We start from the raw sequence: 20,988 nt of genomic DNA on the forward strand, positions 1-20,988 counted from the left end.
TTATATACTCCAGATGATGTTATATGTACTCTTGTGTGTATTGTAGATATTTATTTCATTGTGGCAGTAAAAAAAAAAAATCTTTCCTCCCCATTTTCCGTTGTTACTTTACTGTTACTACACACGTTGAGGGTTGAAGTATGGTCGGTTCTAAGCAACAACATTCCAAAACCAACATTAAGACAGTCATTTGTGTTTTCAAACGCAAAACAATTTTATTGCAAATGACTGCAGAATGGGACATCCCAATACAGAATAAGAGTAAGTACTGGTTACTGAGTGACCCAGCGGGACAACACCTCCACGCAGTCGGCTACAGTATCTATTCCACGGGTGGCGTCAGTCACGGCGGAGACCCGCCCCCACAGGGCTGAAATTTTGACTGTAAACATCCTGTGAATTTAAAAGCAGACTTTGGGCGGGAGGAAGAGGAAAGAGGGCAGGCGCCATCTTGTTTGTTTTAGTGAATCAGTGAGAAGGAGGAGGGGTAGGAAAGTATTGTACGGCCGCCAAAAAAGGAATACGGTAATTGGGCATAAATAGGTAAGGAATGCTTTTAAAAATGGAAATTGCGAAAAAAAATAAGTGTGTCCGTTATACTTATTTTGGAGGCCCGGTGGTGTTTTTTTTGGGGGTAATTCTCAGCTGACGACCGCTGAATTAAAAAAAAAATAATACTGCCTTGCTTGCAAATTACGGAGCAAATTGATTATTGGTATAACCGGGGCTCGTATTGCATATCTCACGCTCTAGATGGACGAAGTTACAAGTTAGTTTTTTTTCTTTTATGTGTTTTGTGCTTGTCGTAAATTCCGGGTGTATTCGCTCATTTATCTTGCAGAAGCTCGTTGAGAAGTTGCTTTTTGGGCCCTGTCGTCGTAGTCTTAATATTCGGCAATATCTGTGCGTGTAGAATTCAGCGAGAGGTTCCGACTGGGAGAGAGCTACTTCACATCTTTAGTTAACAGACAACTCGGTGCTTTTGTAAAAGCTAAAGCGTGCACAATTTGTGCAGTACAGCGAAATGCAGTACCGCTCCCACCCCAAGCTCTACTTGGGATTAGGCGCCGACCGCAGGCTACCTCGGGTGGGCTTCTGACGACAGGAAAGTACGTGGATAGCTCATCGGCCCGTGTTCGCCCTGGCAGTAGTATTGTGTCTGTTTAAATCCACAGTTGCGTTTTTTTCACGATCGAGTTTTCGTCTTAAGCAAAAGGCGGTGTTTTCCAGTGTCACCGCTTCTAAGATTTTAAAGTGAAGTTCGAAAAGCGTACATGTGATACACGGAATGGACATGGTTGGTTCGCTAATGAAGCGAGTTTAACGGCACCGCGTCCGTTTATTGATGACCAGATATTTGTGTTTTTTTTTTCCAAACTTGGGCGAACGAATTACCACTAAGACTTGCGTGTGGGGTCTGAGTTTAAAAAGCGCTACAGCAGGACCGAACTGCGAGCAGTCGAACGTAAAGCGGAAGGAATGTTGCAGCCAAGATTCTGGAATCCGGAACGTTCGCTATCCCGGTTCTGAAAGATCCTTCGCCGGCTTCAAGATCAAAGCGATTCCCAAGTCCGGGAAGCGTATTAAACTGCAGCAAAGTTAGATTGAAAACGCGCTGTCAAGCAGCGCTTGTAGATCAAGAAACGACTAGTGACGCTTATGTTCCCCCTCACACTGGAACGCCGCTACACAGAGGGATTTCCCGTTGTGTTGCGACTTGGGACGTTTAGTCTGGAGACTTTCACACGAGTAGTGCAGTTTAATTGAAGGTTTGCGACCTCTGGGGACAAGTGAAGTACACGACTCCAGATGCCAGGGCTTGGGTGGAATTGATGTCAGAGGTGGGCCACCCTCGAACACGTTTTTACTTGACGTGTCGGGGACGATCAAGGAATCGTGGGGAAAAATGGCCCCAGGGGTACGAGAGCTCTCGGCTCGGAGAGAAGTCCCAAATCCGGCACTGGTTTGAGAGGCGTTGCGGTCTGGCCCGTCTGTAGCAGCTGTTCCTGCTGGTGGTCTGGGCACGGTTAGGACCATAGACCTGTGGCGAGGATGTCTGTGTGCTTTCCAGTTTTGTATGATGGAAAAACAAGTTGCCTTCCACCCCCAAAGTGTCGGACATGGTTTTATCTAGGCAGTGTTTATTAGATACTGTACAAATTTCGATATTAATATTGCTTGCTTTTCCTTCACGTTGTTAATATGGCTGTAAATGCAGGACATCATTGTGCTTGTTTGTTTTGAGTTCCCCATTACCTGGAGTGTGGGAGTGCTGTTTTTCATTATTTTGTGTTTACGGCGACATATCCAGACTGTTTCTGGTTTCTCTCCCTGAAGTGTTCCCAGACCAACATCCCTGCTTTCTTCAGCATCACACCCAGATCTTAACAGCAGAGAGAGTTGGTGCCCTCTTAGAATAAATCGAGCCAAGTCAATGGTTCTGCCTGCTGTATTTACCAAGTAACCTCTCAGGAATGAACAAACATGGCTCCTGCAGAATGACAGGGGTGAATATTGAACCGTTTACACATTTATTTTGGAAGGACTGGATTGAAAGGAGTATTGACGTAGGATTGTATGTCAAAAACAATCTGTGGTCTTGAGAACAGAAGTGAGAGGGTACAGGCCATGTAATATCTTCAAGGGATAAACTGGGAAATGTAAATTCCAAGAACTTAATACGAGGTGTATGGTGTGGTGGTTCTCTGCCTGTTTTGATTTCCGTGCCTTCTGATTTGTCACTTGTAAGATGTGATTCTATTGGCTTTTGCAGGACTGCTCTCTCTGTATTGAACTGCTGGTGTAGACACCCTGTAGTTGTACACAAGTAACAAAACAGGCAAGAATTAAGATAAAGATGCTTTGACTGTGTAATTGGTGAAGCTCAATATACAGTTTTTAAGAAACCAATAGATTGTCTGTGATTAGATACTGTCAAATGCATTCATAGCATGTGACCAGCTAATTTGTGCACGAAATACCCCAAGTTACGAACACAAATGCATGATGGAGCTACTTATCGGTATAAAAGTGCATATCTTTTTTGCGAAACTTTCATTTGTATTGATTTTCCAATCGGTAGCAGCAAAGGTACAAATAGATTACAGGGACATCTCATCTTTCCACATGCAACCCTTGCACTGCGTGTTTGATGGTGAAATATTGGTACATCAAGGTAAGGCTATCGCAGCCCCTTACTCATCGAGGTAAAGGAGTGGACAAGAAAATGTAAAACCAGTACAAGGTCACCACGTGTGGCCGGCACAGCCTGTGCTCGTCATGGCATCCGAGTCTGGCAGCGGAGCTCTGCAGGAAGGATCCGACACCATTCTTCCACAAGAAAATTAAATCAATTCAAGCCCGGTTGATGTATGTGGGAAATGCTGTTTGATGTTGTTTCAGATTATTCCATTAATGCTTGATTGGGTTCAGGCCTTTTGGAAAATTAGAGTCCAACTGTCTGTAAATTGTGTTATTGTTTCAAAGTACACTTTAATTTCTTTTTATTCCAGGAATATTTTTTTTTTTAGTTGACAGTACATTAGTACTTCTCACTTTTTTTTTATGCAAAAACTGGGTATAAAAAGTTGGACCGTCTGAGTCCTCTGTTAATCTGCCCTTATTCTTCTGTGGACCATTCTCTACACCAGAGGTGCCCACACTTTAGTAGCTTAAGAACTACTTTTGTATTTGGCAAGTCAACAACATCTACGGATCGGTAATTTTTTCATTCAAATGATAATAATTTGCTACGGCCCCGAAATATTACAATATATAACCTTACAAACAGTTGGGTTAGATTACATATACTTGCTTATAGGAATATGACTGAATGTATTATTTTTGTGCTGATGAATCAAGGTGAAACAGGTGATTTTGGCGGCGAGTGCATCAGCATCTGTTTCTGCTCCAAGTGGAAAACGCACGAAAGTCGCAGTCGGCTCAAGTACTGCAAAGTCTTGGAAGCGTTTGTCGAAGTCCGACAAGACGTGTTGAATTCGCACCGCGTAGCGCGCCGTGTCAAACTGTGCGGTTTCTTTTCCCTGTTTTTTCCAGCTCGGATACTGCGTTTGGGAGGTTTTATTAGGCCATGACGTTGTAGCTTTGAAGCCAGCAATCCTGTTTTTCGTTCGAAAGTGTTAGCAGTGCTGATCATATCGATCACATTCTTGTCTTTCCCTTGCAGCTCTAAATTAAGTTCATTGTGTAAGCCTGTCAAGTCAGTTAAAAATGCCAGTCGGTGTCAATCAGGTTTATTTCGCTTGATTCAGACAGAAGAGGGTGGGAATAAGGATAAAGCCAGTGTCAGCCTAATCTTGAATTTACCTCACCCTTGAATTAAAACGACCATGTATATTTTAAGACTGTGACGAGATCGACCCAGAGCTGTTTTGCTATCGACACGTCGGTCGTGATCGACGTAATGGGCACCCCCTGCTCTACACAGTATGATTCCTTGTGTGCTGAACATCTTCTGTTGAACATGCTGCCCAGGGCCTTGAGGGACTTCTCAATTAAAATTTTAAACCATTCCCCCCCCACCACTTTTTAATGATGGTCTACTGGTTCGGCCTGCTGTGCTTTTTTACCTTTTGTTTATTAAGTATGTGCTGGTTTTTGAAAAGCACTGATAAACTGGTAGAGATTGGTATATTGATTGTTTGCTGAAACAGAGTGCTTCTCAATTGACCTAATCTTTTCAAATCAGAATATAATTAAGAGAAAAGATCTGGTAGAATCAATGGGAAACCGTGATTGCTGGTAGTCCTTGATGTGTACCTTCTTACTCTGGCATTTTGAGTCTGAAATTAAGGTTTATGATTTTAGTAAAAAAGGCTATGAAGTCTTGAGGCAGAGCTTGCAAGCTGTGAACTGGAAAAGGAAGGGTTCATACTAGTGGAAGGGTGGGTGTACGTTAAAACATTAAATTAAACATTAAAAGTTCTAAACAAGTTGAGGTCTGGGAAAATCTGAACTGAAGGAGAATACAGAAGCATCTGAAAAGATAATTGCGCAGAGGGGAAATTGGAATAGTTTGTAACAGAAGTGAAATATTATGCAAATTGTTTTAATTACTGTACCACTAAAGGGTAGTTGAACAGAATTCAATAATTTCTCAACAAGGGATTGGTAACAGAAGATGATAAATGGCAAGCATGATAAATGTGTTTCATGCATGTGAAAATGTGTTTACAGTGGAAGACCTTGATAACGTTTCTCCTTCCATGATCAGTCAGTACTTTTTGTGTAATTGGCACTGAGGTTTATAAAGGCTTGGGTGGTTTAACACTGAGGAATCATCAGGTTTGGTGATGTCTTAATTAAAGAAATGAGGGATGTTATTCAGTGTGCTTTTCTACAATGTTTCATCTCCTGCTAGGACAGAGGTGCACTGCTCCAGTCCTGGATGTCAACTGGCCTCCTAGTTTTTAGTCTTTTATTGCGTAGTTTTTGCTTCATTGCAGAAGGTGAAGCCTTTAACTTGTTCTTGAAGTTGGAGAAATAGGGGCGAGTTGCCCTTGGAAGACCAGAGTTCAACATACCAGTGTTAAGGGATGAAACTGTACCCACAGATTGGAGAATTGTGCATGTGACCCCAACCAATAAAGTTAGTTATACGCTTCATTGAGTGGTAAAGTTATGGAAAGGAGAGATCAAAGGTAGAAAGTGCTTCCAAATCTGCCATTTTAAGAGACAACAATCACAGCTTTAGAAAAGGAAGGTCTTGTTTAATGAACTAGATGTCTTCAAACAAGCAACAGGGACCTTGATAACACTGCAGTATATGACCTCCAGAAGACTCAATAAGGTTCCATGAGGTTAATTTTCATTTTGCAAGATACAAGAATGCAAGCTGATATGTGTACATCGATCAAGACTCAACATGGCATCATTTTAAGGACCGTAACAGAGTTTTACATCTGTTGTTCTTTCTGATCTATAGCAACAAAGGGGATGCAAAGACAAAATTGGATAAAATAATGGTTTGTATTCATGGTTTGGCAAGTAAAATTAAAGTACAAATGATCCACCTAAACATACATCTTAACATCTTTGTCCAAAAAAACACCTCCTGTTTTCTGTCACAAATGGATTCCCTTTTTGTTTGCCACAGTTTTGTTAAAGAGTGTGCAGTACTACCTTGGGTTGACCCTAAAGTCACATTAGGATTTTATATGCTTAGATCAAATCTTGTCACTTTTGTTACACGGTTAACTTCATCTCCCATCTCCTTGTCTGTCTATAACAATCCCCTCAGACTAGGAATTATTATTGATGCTCTTTTTGTGGTACAGTGACAAAAACAAATAGTATTTTAATTAAAGTCTTGGTAGTTCTTTGGAAACTGAGCATTAAACATCTCCTGCTAATGAAAATGAGTTGTGTATTTAGTCGTATCCTGAAGACACTGGAATGTTTCCTTGTCCTGTACCATTTTTGCTGTAGCAGTTACATTTTTAATCCAAATAAGAACATGATGGTTTCCAGCAAGAGGAAGCCATTTAGCCCATCACTCAAGTTTGGTAGCTCATAGCTACTTGATTTAAGTATTAAAAAGCTTTAAAGAAAACCTTGTATATATGCCTTTGCTGTCAGTATCCAGAGGTAGTTGTCTGTTTCAGTGGTTCACCACCCTCATCCTGGGTGACACTTGTGTTTTCTGTTCTGGGTGAGTGCTTTATTAGAGACTAATGGATTTAAATTTTCTGTTTGACGCATGTTTTTAAGTTTAGCCCTTAATTTCAAATCATATGTATAACTGCTATCAACCATGCACCTGTAACTGATTGCTAGAACTGTTCTCATGAACGTTTGGTAGTGTGATTCCACCCTGTGTCTGTGCATCATAAATTGACTACCTTTTAAGAGCTGGTTAGTAGAAATAAGTGAGCAGACTCTTAATAAACAAGTTGCAGAGTGACTGTATAACGATTTATGTGCTGAAGTTGTTAAATTAAATTTAGAAGAATTGCCACTCTTGATTTGCTTAAAACGCTAGGCAGAATTAATTGACCATGTAACTGTGAAGGGAACCTTTGTTTGTGCTCTTTTGCAGAGCAGATCAGAAAGTTGAAATGCAGCCAATAGTCATTATAAAGTCATTATAAAGTGCACAAGATACAATACAAATGAGGAGTAATTCTGGGACTTTACATTTAATAGTGATTTAATTATTAAGCAATTACATTTGACTTGGATGGATTTAGCATGGTTTGGAGCTGTATAAAGAGTGGAAAAGAAGATGCATTCAGAATTCTAATTAAATAAGGGCCATTAAGCAAATGTAAAATGTATAGCGATATGTAATTATATATACTTTTTTATGTAGTACAGTTAGTGAAGCATGCATTTTAAATAGAATATGTCAAAGATACAACAATACAGTGTTTTGCTAAATTCTTTGTCTTGTTACATCTGCAGTCACAGGAGTAGGCCTACTTGTGCAATTGTTCTTATCACTGTGCCCACTTGCAAGTTGGTAGAACATTTTTTGTTAGTACCTCATGAAGGTAACACAGCAGAGGTAAGAAGCTCTGGTTATTTCATTGCAAATGTATATTATAATGGTACGAGAAGTAAGCTCCATAATCCGTTGGTAATTACTTCAATGCATTAAGTTTTGCACTAGTAGGAGCAAAATCAAGTGGATGTCTAAAACTAGTACCTGTCATTGTAGCCTGCTTGTGGCTTTGTCAGAGCCCCGTGTATGTGTTTGTAAATATACAATTGAAGAGTTACACTGATTTCTGCACATGCACTTTCTATCATGTGACCGATGTTTCAACTCGTGCAGTATCTTGGGTCATGTTTCGCTCCACCATTTGCCCTTTGTTTTGTATATTCATTTTAGTTTCTTCTCTGCTGCACGTTTACGTTGATTAGAATCACAGAAAATCTGTCTCTTCAGTGAACTTTATTCTTGTGAAGCGTTAGGTGCTAGAAATGAGGAATGTTTACGCAATTCACTTGGATTTATTTAGATACACCCCCTCCTTAACATGTCTGTAATTTTCCTAATCAGTTTTTTTCTCAAGAGCTCTTGTCTAAATGCTGTGTGAAGCTGCTGTGTGTTGTGCATCTTTGTGACGTCAGGACTGGGTCTTGCCTTGATGGCCAAGGATCAGAGGTGGATAGGATGCAGTGACAGTATCACACCCACTCTTTTGGTTGCGTGTGAGTGGGCATGCTTTGTGTATAGAGGAGTACCAGTGTTAAATCCACAGAGGAAGATTACACTTCCATGCGGAGTATCTCTGACCTCAGATTGGGGCTTGTAAGAGCTCTTTTGGCAAAACTGGAAAAAAAGTTAACTTTTTTTGCCCCAGATATTTAAGACGGCTACAGCTGTGATGTATTGATTTGGTTGTACATTATGAATAGTAAAGAGATTCTCCCAAAACAAGCTTTGGAGCTGTTCATATGCTCATTCCATGTGCATGATGTGAATAATACAAAATGTTTGGTGATACAGAATAAAATGAATATGGTAGAGTCTTGGGTCATGAAATGTTTCTCGTTCTTATTTTTATCTGACTAAATCAAGAAACCTTACTACTGATGTAGAATAATACTGAAAGTTGTAGCTCATTGCTCTGCAAAATTGCCTTATTTAAGTATCACAAAATGTTTAAAACTGGAAGTCTTACTAGAAAGCACTCAGCTCTGGGATTTAGGGTTTTCGTGCAACGGTGTGTCCTAATTGCTACATTACTGTGTTGGGTTTCTTGAAATGGTAACTAACATTTGCACATTACAAATAAAAATGATTATGAAAACAATTCTTTGTGAAGTTATAACATGAGAAAAATTTCATTCATATTTCAAAAAGACATTTTTGCATCACAAATCTCTACGCCGTGTGAAACATTAAAAATATTCAAAGCCTCCCCTCCAGAACCACCAATGTTTAATCTTGGAACAACTTGAAATAAAATCAAATATAACTTTTTTTTTATGAACATTTCATTTTGTTTTGCAGGATTGCAGTTTCCTCTTGGCGTAAGAAGGAGCTGGGACAATGTTTTATGCCCACTTTGTCCTCAGCAAGAGGGGGCCGTTGGCCAAAATCTGGCTTGCGGCCCACTGGGATAAGAAGCTTACCAAAGCACACGTGTTCGAGTGCAATCTGGAGAGCAGTGTGGAAAGCATCATCTCTCCAAAGGTGAAGAACCGTGCCTTTTTGAAACAGTCAAAAGCCAGTTTCTGAGAATAAAAAGTGTTCTCTAGAGTAAAATCTTTTGAAGAGAAAGTGACGGCTCTGAGAAAAGGGATATCTTGTAGGCTTACTGTGTCATGGTGAATAGTTTGTTTCTGATCGTCAGTTTTCTTCAAAGCAAACTGTTCAGTGGTTTTGTGTTACGATTGGGGGGGGGAAAACCGGTTGCTTGTAATGGTGGCGTCTCATTGTGTCCGGGCAGTCCTGAAATGGAACCTCTAATGTCATTTCACTTTTTCAGGTGAAAATGGCGTTGAGAACTTCTGGCCATCTCCTCTTGGGCGTTGTAAGAATCTACCACAGGAAAGCCAAATACCTCCTTGCTGATTGTAATGAGGCGTTCATTAAGATCAAAATGGCTTTTCGTCCAGGTGAGGCGCTTTCTAAAAATCCTGTCAGTGTGGAAGTCGCTTTTTATTCCTGCGGATGCTGGTGTTTCTGAATTCTCGTACTGGGTCTCGTTCTTAAATGCAGTGTTAACCGTCAAATGAGTATTTTATAAGAAAAGATTATATTTAAAAATGTTTTCCGGCTTAATGTAGTAATAGAGTGTTGTGAGTTGGTGGCTTGAATTAACTTTTGGCTACTAGGAATAAATCAGTTGGAACACTGACTGGCACATTAGTCTGTGTACGACTTCAGTATACAGTTTTTATCAGTATGATAATAAAATATACCAAATATACCATTACGGGGTATATGTAAAACATTGTGCTGTGATAAACAGACATGGCTGATCAATCTCTTTGGGAGAGATATCCAAGAGATATTGTTAATACAGATGTGTTGACTATACTATTGGGATCAGTGTAGCTAAGCTTAGTTTAAAATAACATTGTTCCTCATTGGTGATTCACTCTGGTCCTGTCAGGTAATTTATGACAGAAGACCTCTGGCGCAGGGTCTGAGTTTGTATCTGCCTCAATCTTAGAATTGCAGTTTGAGAGGCATTATTGTGGGCTCCTCAAAAAAGGGAGCAGTTATCATAGACCGGTTTGGTGCTGGAGAGCCTGATCATCCTGCTTATCAAATTCCTGTCATGGCAGCGTTCATAAGAACTGGAGTTGAAAGAATTGAGCAGTTCCAGATTTTTTTTGCAGTTCAAGGCAAGGTTGTCATTATGATCTTTCTGAACACTTCATGCTAAGCATAGTTGCAGCCTGTCTGTCCCTCCGCTATAATCTGCGGGTGTGTTTTAGGGGTTGTGGATCTGCCGGAGGAGAACAGAGAGGCTGCCTACAATGCCATCACACTGCCTGAAGAGTTCCATGATTTTGACCAGCCGCTACCTGACCTAGAGTGAGTGATTGTTTTTATAAATATAGGAGTGGATTATCACCACACTGCTAACATTTCTTTTGGATGTTCTGGTGTTACAATGAAGACCATTTTATTTTTGTCTTACTATTTTTTTTAATGATGTAGTAAATATTTTATTCCTTAATGTCTATGAAGGAAATAGATATAAATATTAACTGCTTTTATTAATTCGCTTCTTAGTCCAACGATATTGCTGCAATTAGGGGAATTTTCTCAGGTTTTGTAACCAAAAATAATTACAGTGGCACCAGGTTTTGAATATATTTTGAATTAATTATTAATGTTTTTTTCTTCAAGTGACATTGATGTAGCACAGCAGTTCACATTGAACCAGAGCAGGGTGGAAGAAATCACCATGAGAGAAGAAGTGGGAAATCTCAGCCTTCTACAAGAAAATGATTTTTGTATGTAATTCAAGCCTTGCTTTTTAATCTTTCGCAGGAGTTCAGAAAATTTAAAGCTTTTGATCTTTGATTAATGCAGAAATTAAAATTTGCAAGGTTCGTGTGCCCTTGGGAGTTTAGCATAGAACTTAATTCAATTAAATTTTACCAAGGTGTAAAATAACATCAAAAAATCTTGGATACTTTACTATAAATGCGACATGCAGTTAGTTTTGTGATAAGTGCTTTATTGGTATTGTGGAAATAACGTTAAGACCATAATTAACAGGCAACAGAATAGTGTTCTGTTAATGGGGGTTCAAGATTATAGAAAAGCTTTGAACAGTTCAGCATGTCATTTTGTGTTCTAGTTCTAAGTAGATTTTTACTTTTTATTTTTTTGTTTTGATTGCTGGAGTTTTCTCCGTTTACTGATGCTTAGTGTTCTTGCAAACCTCATTTATGCTGATCAGTATTTTAAATTCCTGTATTGTGTAGTTTTATTGGATTTGGGGAGCATCATTGATTTTGTTTTGACTTGAATCCCAACTGTGTCTGGTATGCTAACTCAAACGAGCTCGATGACCTAGGTGTCACGGGTTCGAGCCTGGGTTGTCTCAGTAACCGACTAACTTGGTTTTCTATTGACAAGCGATGTGCCTCTCTTTTCGATGATGGTTAATCTCCTGTACAGGAATGTGAAATCTGGTACCTGTTAAGAGCAGTGGCTCTCGGAGGGGCAGGTTGGAGGGGTCCACACAACTGGCCATTCCCTACTTGGTAGATGCATAAATCTGTGAACAATCATTGACATGGTTGCCTGAGCTAAACGTGGGCTGTTGTTGTCTCTTGGTTTCAGCTGACTTTGGCATGGACGACAGGGAGATGATGCGCGAAGAGAGTGCGTTTGAGGTAGACATTATCAGCGGCGCCACGGCCCCTAACCTGCTGCTGGAGCCTGAGCCACACGCCAGCCAGCTGAATGATGAGAAGTCCAACCACCTTCAGTATGATGACCAGTACAAAGACGACAGCTTTGGGGACAACCCCATGGGCAATGATGGTGGAATGCTGGGTAAAATGGCAATTTATTTTTTGGCAGACCAATTCATCCTGCCCCTTTTACCCCTAAGGGGCGGAGCAGTGGCTCTGTGGCTAAGGATCTGCTCCCGTGGCTGTAAGGTTGCAGGTTCAAATCCCTCAGCCGGCAGAGGAATCCTACTCCGTTGTGCCCCTGAGCAAGGCCCTTAACCCCAGCTGCTCCAGGGGCGCCGTATAAATGGCTGACCCTGCGCTCTGACCCCAAGCTTCTCTCTCCCTGGTCTGTGTGTCTCATGGAGAGCAAGTTGGGGTATGTGAAAAGACAAATTCCTAATGCAAGAAATTGTATATGGCTAGTAAAGTGATCTTAAGTTGATTCGTGAGTCTTTTAGGAAGTGGGTAGCCAGTATGGCCTATTCCTCTGAAAACAAAATGCTCCACTCGCTCTTGGGGTTTGCTGCATATGCAGGAAGAAATTGTTAAAATATTGCGTTATAAATTGCGATTGGAATTAACATAGTACTGGAGTGTCTTGCTTGTCTGTTTTGTTTCACAATAGATTTTATTTACCCCATCAAGTACAAGTGGATGCTTTGTTCTAGAGCTATATGATAATGAGTTTGCTATTGAGCCTACTTCTGGTAGGAGGGTGAGAGAGGGAAGTAGCGGGTATACAAAGTATAGTGAAAATAAAGACAGAGCAGGTCAGAAAAAGTCCAAAAAGGGGGATTTCTGGGGGAGAGGTGTTTGAAAAGAACAGGGTCTGTAAATGGGAGAGTTTTGAAAAGAAATGAATCCATCATTGAGTGAAGGGTGGAAGGTTTAAGGATCATTTTGATTTTTCTAGAAGGGGTGATGCATGTGAAGTTTGAATCCCTGTCTGATACCCTTTTCGCAGTGGACAAGCTCCTCAGTAATGAAGATGGGGGCGGTATCTTCGATGACCCGCCAGCAATGGCTGAAAGCGGCGTGATGATGCCTCAAGAGCACGCCCATGACGACGACGACGACTACGACAACATGTCCCGTAAGCATGAGATCTTGCCACCACCAAGACACTGGGAGGACTCCCTGAGAAACTTAAAGAAGCAAACGGGCTAATGGGTTCCGTGTTCAAAAGCAGTACAGGTGGTCCTCGACTTTATTACGAGGTTAGGTTCCGACGACCCCGCTGTAAGTCGAAAATCGCGATACTACACAAACCAAACGGATGTGTAAAGAATCAATATGCATAAATGCTACAGTGTGTAATACGGCTTTGTTATATTTGTTCACTAATTTTTCTTTAGCCTTTTGGATCTGATCTTCCATCCTAGTCGCTAATAATTTCTCCATTTCATGAATAGGGCCTTGTCTTTTTTTCGTTATTATTGTAGCTTTCATAGGCGCTGACCCTTTCACTGCTTCACAAATTCTTCTCTTGTCCTTTAATATTGTGGATATTGTCGATGAGAAAGGCCAAAGTCTCGTGCAGTTGTCAATACCGATTTTCCATTTTCATGCTGCACTATTATGTCCACTTTCATTTCTAAATCTGTTGTCTTTCGCTTTCGTTTTTTCCTGTTGGCACCACCAGAACACTCACTTTTTTTGCTTGCTAGCCTTTTGCTTGCTAAGCACCCAAACAATAACATGAGGCAGCACGGTGTCGCGCAGGCTAATGATGTCATCAATGTTGGACGTTACCACCAAAAGCTGGGACACGAAAATAATATACAGTACTGCACAGTAATGCAATTCAGGGGACGGCCATCGTAAGTGCGCGTGGTCGTAAGTCACATATGTTTTAAGTCGAGGACTACCTGTACTTTGCATGCCCGATTCTCATGATAGATGGAGCAGTTTTTTGAGGGCTCTTGCAGTACTTGAGGCTTTGTCGTGAATTTTGTCATCTCAATGGCTGATGGTTTTTATTTGGCTGAAGCTGGTGGGCCAGATAGTCCAGACTCTGTGGATCCGGTGGAGCCCCTGCCAACTATGACTGACCAGACTGAGCAGGCAACTCTGGTTCACAATGAGGAAGAAGCTTTTGCCCTGGAGCCCATAGATATCACTGGTAAGAAGGTTTATTTTATTCTTCTCCTCTTACATTTAATACCACGGACTGCGCGTGAACGAAATCCTGAAAATCTTTGTGTCCCACAGTTAAGGAGACCAAAGCTAAGCGGAAGAGGAAGCTGATTGTGGACAGCGTGAAGGAGCTGGACAGCAAGACAATCCGTGCTCAGCTGAGTGACTACTCTGACATCGTCACCACTCTGGATCTGGCTCCTCCTACTAAAAAGCTCATGATGTGGAAGGAAACAGGTGGCGTGGAAAAGCTGTTCTCCCTGCCAGCACAGCCTCTGTGGAACAACAGACTACTCAAGGTGCACAGTGCAATATTTCAGCCTTTTCTATGTTGATCTGTGGGTGGAGAACATTGGTTGTTTTTTAAAATGTCATGCCACACTGACATCATGTGGGTTAGTGCTTGGTCAGTTACATAACTGATGTTATATCTCTGTAAAACAAAATGTTCTGAGTGGCTCTGCTAATAAAGCCTCAAGACACTGTCTGCACTGTTGGTAGGCCAGACACTGGTTCCCGACTCGAACCTGGATCGTGCCACCTGACTGCTATGACAGGGATTCCTTGCACTATGTAGTTGGCAACTCCTGTTATTTCCCCAAGAGGCTCGCAGTGCTTTTGGTGAGAGCTGTGCACTGTAGCTTAAACTGTCGCATAATAAAATCTTCAGGTCGGTAAACTTGAGGAGTGCTTCTGAAGGTTCTCCCCCCCCCACCCCCTTTGCTTTATTTGTGCTTTGGTTTATTTCCCCAGATGTTTACCCGTTGCCTTACTCCACTGGTCCCAGACGAGCTGAGGAAGAGGAGGAAGGGTGGTGAGGCTGACAGTCTGGATGAGTTCCTGAAGGACTTGGAGAACCCCGAGGTGCCCAGAGAGGAGCAGCAGACCCAGCAGCGAGACATCATTGGTGAGCGCCGTGCCTTCTCGCCTGGCTAGGAAATCCCTCATCTAAATTGAAAGGCATGGGGAATACAGAGCCAGTAATGGCATTTCCCCTGGGTACCTGGGTACTTTGTGCAGTTTTCTGTGGTTGAACACACACTTCAAGACTTATTTATTTTCTTTATAGTGAGCTGAGGAGCTGCTTGATAGTTTTCAAATAGTTGCTAGGTGTAGGTTTTCCAGTTTCTCCATTATCTTTGAATAATGTTGTTCCACAATACAGCTTTTAACGCAGCCTTGGTTTTCTAAAATGCCAAGCAAACTGGCATTCCAGAAACCTCATTTAATAAAAAGGTCTACCTCTCCTGCAATTTGCAGTGCTCATCCTGAACCAGTTTCCTCTCTTTTACAGAAGCTTCAGTTTTATTTGCACACCCCGTATTCAGCACCTGATGCACTTTTAATGGGCTTATACTGGTTGTGGTGGTGTTAAAATCTGACTTTTCTTTAATGGGACAGTTATAATTTGTTTAGAACCGTTTTGCAAGTCTGAATTGCAAACTCAGAAAACTCTTGTATATCTGTAATCTAGAAGTAGGAAATGAGCAAAATACTTGTCTCAGAGTTCAATTGACAGTTTCTCACTCAGCTTTGCAAGGTGATTATCCAGGTTTATTTCCAGCTTTAATAACTTTGATGTCAAAGGATCATTTGAAGGATTGTAGGATGTGAGGGGCTACCAGTAGCCCACGCATTTCTCAAAGATAAGCTTGTAAATGATAAGAGGAATAAACAACTCTTTGAACTTGTTCTTTGTTCACATTTCACATTTTGCTGAAAAATGTCAGTGCAGTACTGTCACTCAAGGTTTTCATGTTCAGTTTACTTTTAATTATCCTCTTAGAGTTTCAGAACATCCTGTGGTGTATCTAAGTGGGAATATGAATTGCTCAAAGGAGGGGGGTGGGGGTGGGGGGGTGATATCTCTTAATGTGCTTTGACACATGAATAAATTCCAGATCAGACCATCTTGGAGGAGCCCAGTGTCCTGCAGATGTCTGCGATGGAGGGCAGCAGGACCACGATTGATGAGTCCGTCATGCCACCCCCTCCCCAGAGAGGAATCAAACGCAAGTCCCAAGAGCCAGAGCCAGCTCTTCCTGTGAGTTTTGTCCTCAAACATCTTCCTTCAAAAGGCCTGCCAGGATTTTCAGCAATCTGTAGATTTTCTCTCAGAATTTTAAGGACATTAACAGACTTTTGTGTTGCGAGATTTTTTAATACCATGAAAAGATGTATAATTTATGTAGATTGAATGTAATGTATATAGCCACTGATATGCATTCAGTGTGGTACCGCGGAGTCTTAAAGTAGAAGAAAAGTAAATTTGTAAGTAAAAGTTAATTTTAGTACATTGTGGAGGGATTTTATACTCGCCTGGGACGACAGGGGGTTTTCTGCGTGTGGCATGTTTGAACCCTGGGTCAGAACACTTGTCTCGGGATGTAAACCCAAAAACCTCAGATGTGCAGCTCACAAGCTTCACACTCTTCTGTCAAGAAGTGTGTGTGTGGAGGGGGATATATATTTTTTTTTCTGAAAAGTCGTTTAAAGCAGCCGCTGTGCAGGGGTAAATAATTGTTTGACGGGCGCCACTGCTTGGCGTGCCGGCTGCTCTGTGTCAGATGGGTGCTCTCGAGCAGCAGCCGGAGCAGCAGGCGGCCGTCCCGCCCCAGATGGAGATCCCGCCCGTGGAGCTCCCCCCCAGCGAGCCGCAGAGCATCACGCAGCTCATTCCCGAGCTCGACCTCCTGGGAGAGAAGACCAAGGAGAAGGACAAGGACGATGAGGAGGAAGAGGAGGTGAGGGGCACCAGTGCCGCTGCTGCGCTGGCCATGGCCCGGTGTTGACAACATTCGTTTTGCAAGCCCTATATTCTTGACTTCAGATGTCCAGGCACTGAATGAATAGCCTGGTATTGAATAATTTAATGACGCCACTTAACTAAGTTATAAACTCCCACCTGCAAAGCTCTTGTCTGAAATTGTAGTTTTGGCTATAGTAGGAACGAAGACGTCTGAAGAGGTAGTAGTGTTGGGAAAGAAAAAAAATTGTCAATAGACACAAAGCTAACAAAGTCCATATATAGTCTATTAGATTTTTAAAACCTTTAAATAAAAAACTGCATCACAACAAAGGTTTCTAAGAATATTTTTGTAGAAACGGATATTTGTTGGATTAGTATAAAAAGTTCCTTCTATTTTTTTTTCCAAGGAATTGGATTGAAATTTTGGTATCTATGAATCGTTGACTTTAACGGGCAACAAGAGAGCAGTGTTGTTTCTGTAATTCTTTAAGTCTTCAAAGTGTGATATTTGGATGTGATCCGGTATTGAATTCCATAAGACTTCATTTGACAAATTTCTCTACAGCTGCTACTTGGTGTAATTTAGTGCCTTATATCCAGTAGCCTTTTGTAGAGATTCCATAGAAGGTGCTGGAACAGGACCATGCAAACCTCCAAAAATGTAGCATCAGATTAATTTTGGAAGTAGTGAAATTGCAGCAGTGATGGTACCTCAGTTTTTTAAATTCAGAATTTTTAAATTGGATTATAAAACAATTAGAGAGTGATCTACTACTTACTATATTTAAGATAAAGACATTCCCATAATGAAAAGGTAAACGATTCCAAATGTATTCTGACCTGTTGTTCTCGTGAATCTAGTGTTTTAGTTGAACTTGATCAGTTCTTGTGTGCAATGTTGTGGCTTTCACAGGAAGAAGAAGGCCAGGGAGGAGACCAGGATCAGGAGGAAAGAAGGTGGAACAAGAGGACTCAGCAGATGCTTCATGGGCTCCAGGTAAACAAACCTGCAGTCTCTTTGTCCACTCATCGACCTGTGATAGCGGCCTGCTGGTAAAGTTGTTGCAGTCTTTGTGCTATCCTCTCAGGAAAGCTTGCTTGATGAAATACATTGCTAGCCCAGTAAAATAAGTCTTAACAAAAGTACGGTAGGTCAAAAAGTTTGTACCTACATGAGACATTTTCATATCAAGTTCCTAGCCTTGCTTATGACAACTTGCATGTAACGCAAACAAAGAATGTTTTATTTACTTAAGAAAAATAAATTCCTGAAGGAGGCCTGGCTCTAGGATTTACAGAATTTCCAGTGAGCCTTCACTTAAAATAATCCAGGAGCATTTTGAGTAAGATGTGGCATAAGTGCCTGGTGAAGTAACACCTTTTATGCAACCTTCTATAATTTTTATGTAGTAACTGTGAAGATCATCAGGCATGTTCCTGACCATTGTTAGTTGATCATGTTTGTTTTTTTTACCCCCCTTTTGCAGAGAGCCTTGGCAAAAACAGGGGCTGAATCCATCAGCCTGCTCGAGCTGTGTCGAAACAACAACAAGAAACAAGCAGCAGCAAAATTCTACAGCTTCTTGGTACTTAAAAAGCAGCAAGCCATTGAGCTCACACAACAAGAACCTTACAGTGATATCATCGCCACACCTGGACCTAGATTCCATATTATATAAGGCATTCTTTTATGTCTAGTGAAGTGTACACTAGCAAGTTTTCATCTTTGCAGGTTTAATATTTTATTGTTTGTATATGACGTTTTTTTTAACCTATTGTTAAAACTCCATTGGTCATTGGGTATTAGTGTGGGAAGGGTTTTTTATGAAGATGTAAGATAAACAGTACTTGGATTTTATATCATAGTTATGAGGAGTGTGTTCAATTGAAAATTTTTGAGCCTTTTATTAAAAGCATTCTACCGCTTATTATAAATTTAGTAAAATAGAACCCATGTGTATCTTTCAGTGGACATAGGCTTTGTATTCAGGTCTTATAGTTTTCTCCATTAATTAGTCTCCAGACATTATGTTGACAGATTTAGTAGTATGATTTTGAGGGTATTTATTTTGTTAAATGATTCAGTGGTTGGCCTTTGAAATAGGCCCAAAAAATTTTAGCAAATAATTTTGGCAAGGAAAATGCCCAAGTGATTTTATTTGGAAAATATCCAAATGCACTGCCTGTTGAATTGAAGGAGAGAGTAGCAGGTTTTTGGAAAGAACACAGTTCTGTGCAAAAGTTTGGATTATTTTCAGTTTTATGAATTTAATCTGAATTTATTGAAAAGGAGAAGAAAACATACCGATAGAAGAGGCAAAGTTGAGTAAAATGTTGCTTTTGTAGATAACAGATGAAACCTTTCGAGATTACTTTGTTAGACAACGAGAAACATCTTGACTAGTTGAATGCTTCACCAGGTGTGTGAGGAAGAATAATGCAACAATATTCCAGTAGTACATTGGAAATGTGAAAGGGATAGAGGTACAGAAGTATGAGACGAGATTAAGTGTATATTAACGCAGGATGTGTGCCTAAGTGGTTTAACATTGAGGAAACCAAATTGTGTTGTGGAGAGTAAACTCTGCCTCCACACAGTTCATGGGTCCTGGGCTTAAATCTGGCTTTGGGCACATTGTGTGTGTGCGTACCTGTTTGCATGTTCTACCCATGTCCTCAGGGGTTTTCTATGGGTATTTCCTTCCTCCTCCTCCCAAAGACATTCAGGTATGTTTTGTGTATTTACGTTGTGTGTGCATGCCCTGGCATCAGGTAATCTGGTCTTGCACCCTGTACTTTTGGGAAAGACTCTGGGTTGCTGTGAATCTTATCAGGAATAAGCTTTTTTTGGGATAAATGATGTTTCTTTCTTTTGAAACAAAGTAAAGAAATAATACATCAGTAGTAGTTTTAAGCAAATATTTGTATTTCATTGAAATAACCCCAGACTCTGGAATTGCCATTTTATTCTTTCATGTCCACTCAAGTTTGGAATCGCCAGTTGTTAATCAGCTTGACTTACTGCTGAAACTCTCGGTGACACTGGATCTGAGTTTTGCGCCATTGTTAGATCAAATAACTGTACTGCAGATCTCAAGATTAGTTCACAGTATGCAACTTTTACACATTTAATAGCCTGGGAGCTTAGCTTCAACTGTTGAAGTGTTTGGAATAAGTTAGAATGCAGTAGATGTAGAAAACATCTTTTTAGATCTTTTCTATTTCAAGGTGCTATCTTGCATTCAGTGTTGGGGCTTTCTCTGTTCTGAAAATCTTGCATCTGCTTCAGAAACAGTGCAGCTTTGTTTCATCCTGTCAAGTTGGGCAGGTATTTCTCTGCCAGCTCAGCTGACAATGGGAGCGCAGCAGTCTTGGAAGATTAAAAAACAAAAGGATGTAAAAGATAAAAATTCCACACATGTTCCTTCATTTTGTAGCTGAGTAGTAACGCACTTTTTTCAGGTACCTGCTACTTTCTTTTTTTTTTTAAATAGGCTTCTTTTCCTAAGGTTTTCGAATAGTTGGACAAAGTTGTGTGCTCCTCTTACAACCACTGTGAAGGTTTTGCATTTAAAATGCAAGTTGAAACAATAGTGATTTATTTTAAAGCATGATTAAAAATCCCTTTTGTGTTTTGAAGACAATACATTTGAGGCCATTTATCACCCTGGTGTATGCTCTTAATGTTTAAAAGCTGCCCTTGTTTTTTGTAAATTAAGTTGGTAAATACCCTCAGTCATGAAGATCCACATTTTGAAATAAGTGTACATTTCCATCTAGGTTTTGAGTTTTTTTGCAATTATGCAATTGTTTCAGTGCAGCCTTGATTATGTGCCTGTAAACCTGCATTGTTCCAGTTTTGTAAAAAACCTGAAATGATAAAGTACCTTGTAGATACTGTTACCATGGAAAGGGTAATCATTCAATGTAAAAGAACTGTTTTGGTAGATGAATGTCAGATGCTTCTATAGTTCACTTGTTCCTGAAATAGCAGCTGTGTTATGTATAACTTTTCTAATAAAACTTAAATCCACTGTTTTAAAAGTATTTAGTTTATTTTCTTTCCAGTTAGTAACCCACTTTATTACAGATTTCTACAGTAATTGCATGATTTTTAAACTAAACAGTGCACCAGGAATGTATAATTAGTATTGTCTGAATGTCTAGAAAGGAGGCTTAAGTATAAAAAAAGTACCGGTGAACTTCTA

General features: G+C 40.5%; 1 protein-coding gene across 1 annotated transcript; it reads left to right on the top strand.

Moving 5' to 3' along the window:
- The first annotated feature begins 437 nt into the window (after window positions 1-437).
- Window positions 438-20,824, top strand: rad21b (RAD21 cohesin complex component b). Its single transcript, XM_088929006.1, has 14 exons — window positions 438-543; window positions 8,981-9,163; window positions 9,459-9,588; window positions 10,417-10,516; window positions 10,835-10,941; window positions 11,780-11,995; window positions 12,860-12,988; window positions 13,886-14,017; window positions 14,107-14,330; window positions 14,785-14,938; window positions 15,933-16,075; window positions 16,599-16,775; window positions 17,694-17,777; window positions 18,268-20,824. Exons 2-14 carry the CDS (start codon window positions 9,020-9,022, stop codon window positions 18,457-18,459), a joined length of 1,932 nt encoding a protein of 643 aa, XP_088785132.1. The 5' UTR covers window positions 438-543; window positions 8,981-9,019; the 3' UTR covers window positions 18,460-20,824.
- Window positions 20,825-20,988: the final 164 nt, after the last annotated feature.

The sequence above is a fragment of the Atractosteus spatula genome, chromosome 12, assembly GCF_055471065.1.
Source record: "Atractosteus spatula isolate fAtrSpa1 chromosome 12, fAtrSpa1.hap1, whole genome shotgun sequence".
In the NCBI taxonomy this organism is placed as follows: Eukaryota; Metazoa; Chordata; class Actinopteri; order Semionotiformes; family Lepisosteidae; genus Atractosteus; species Atractosteus spatula.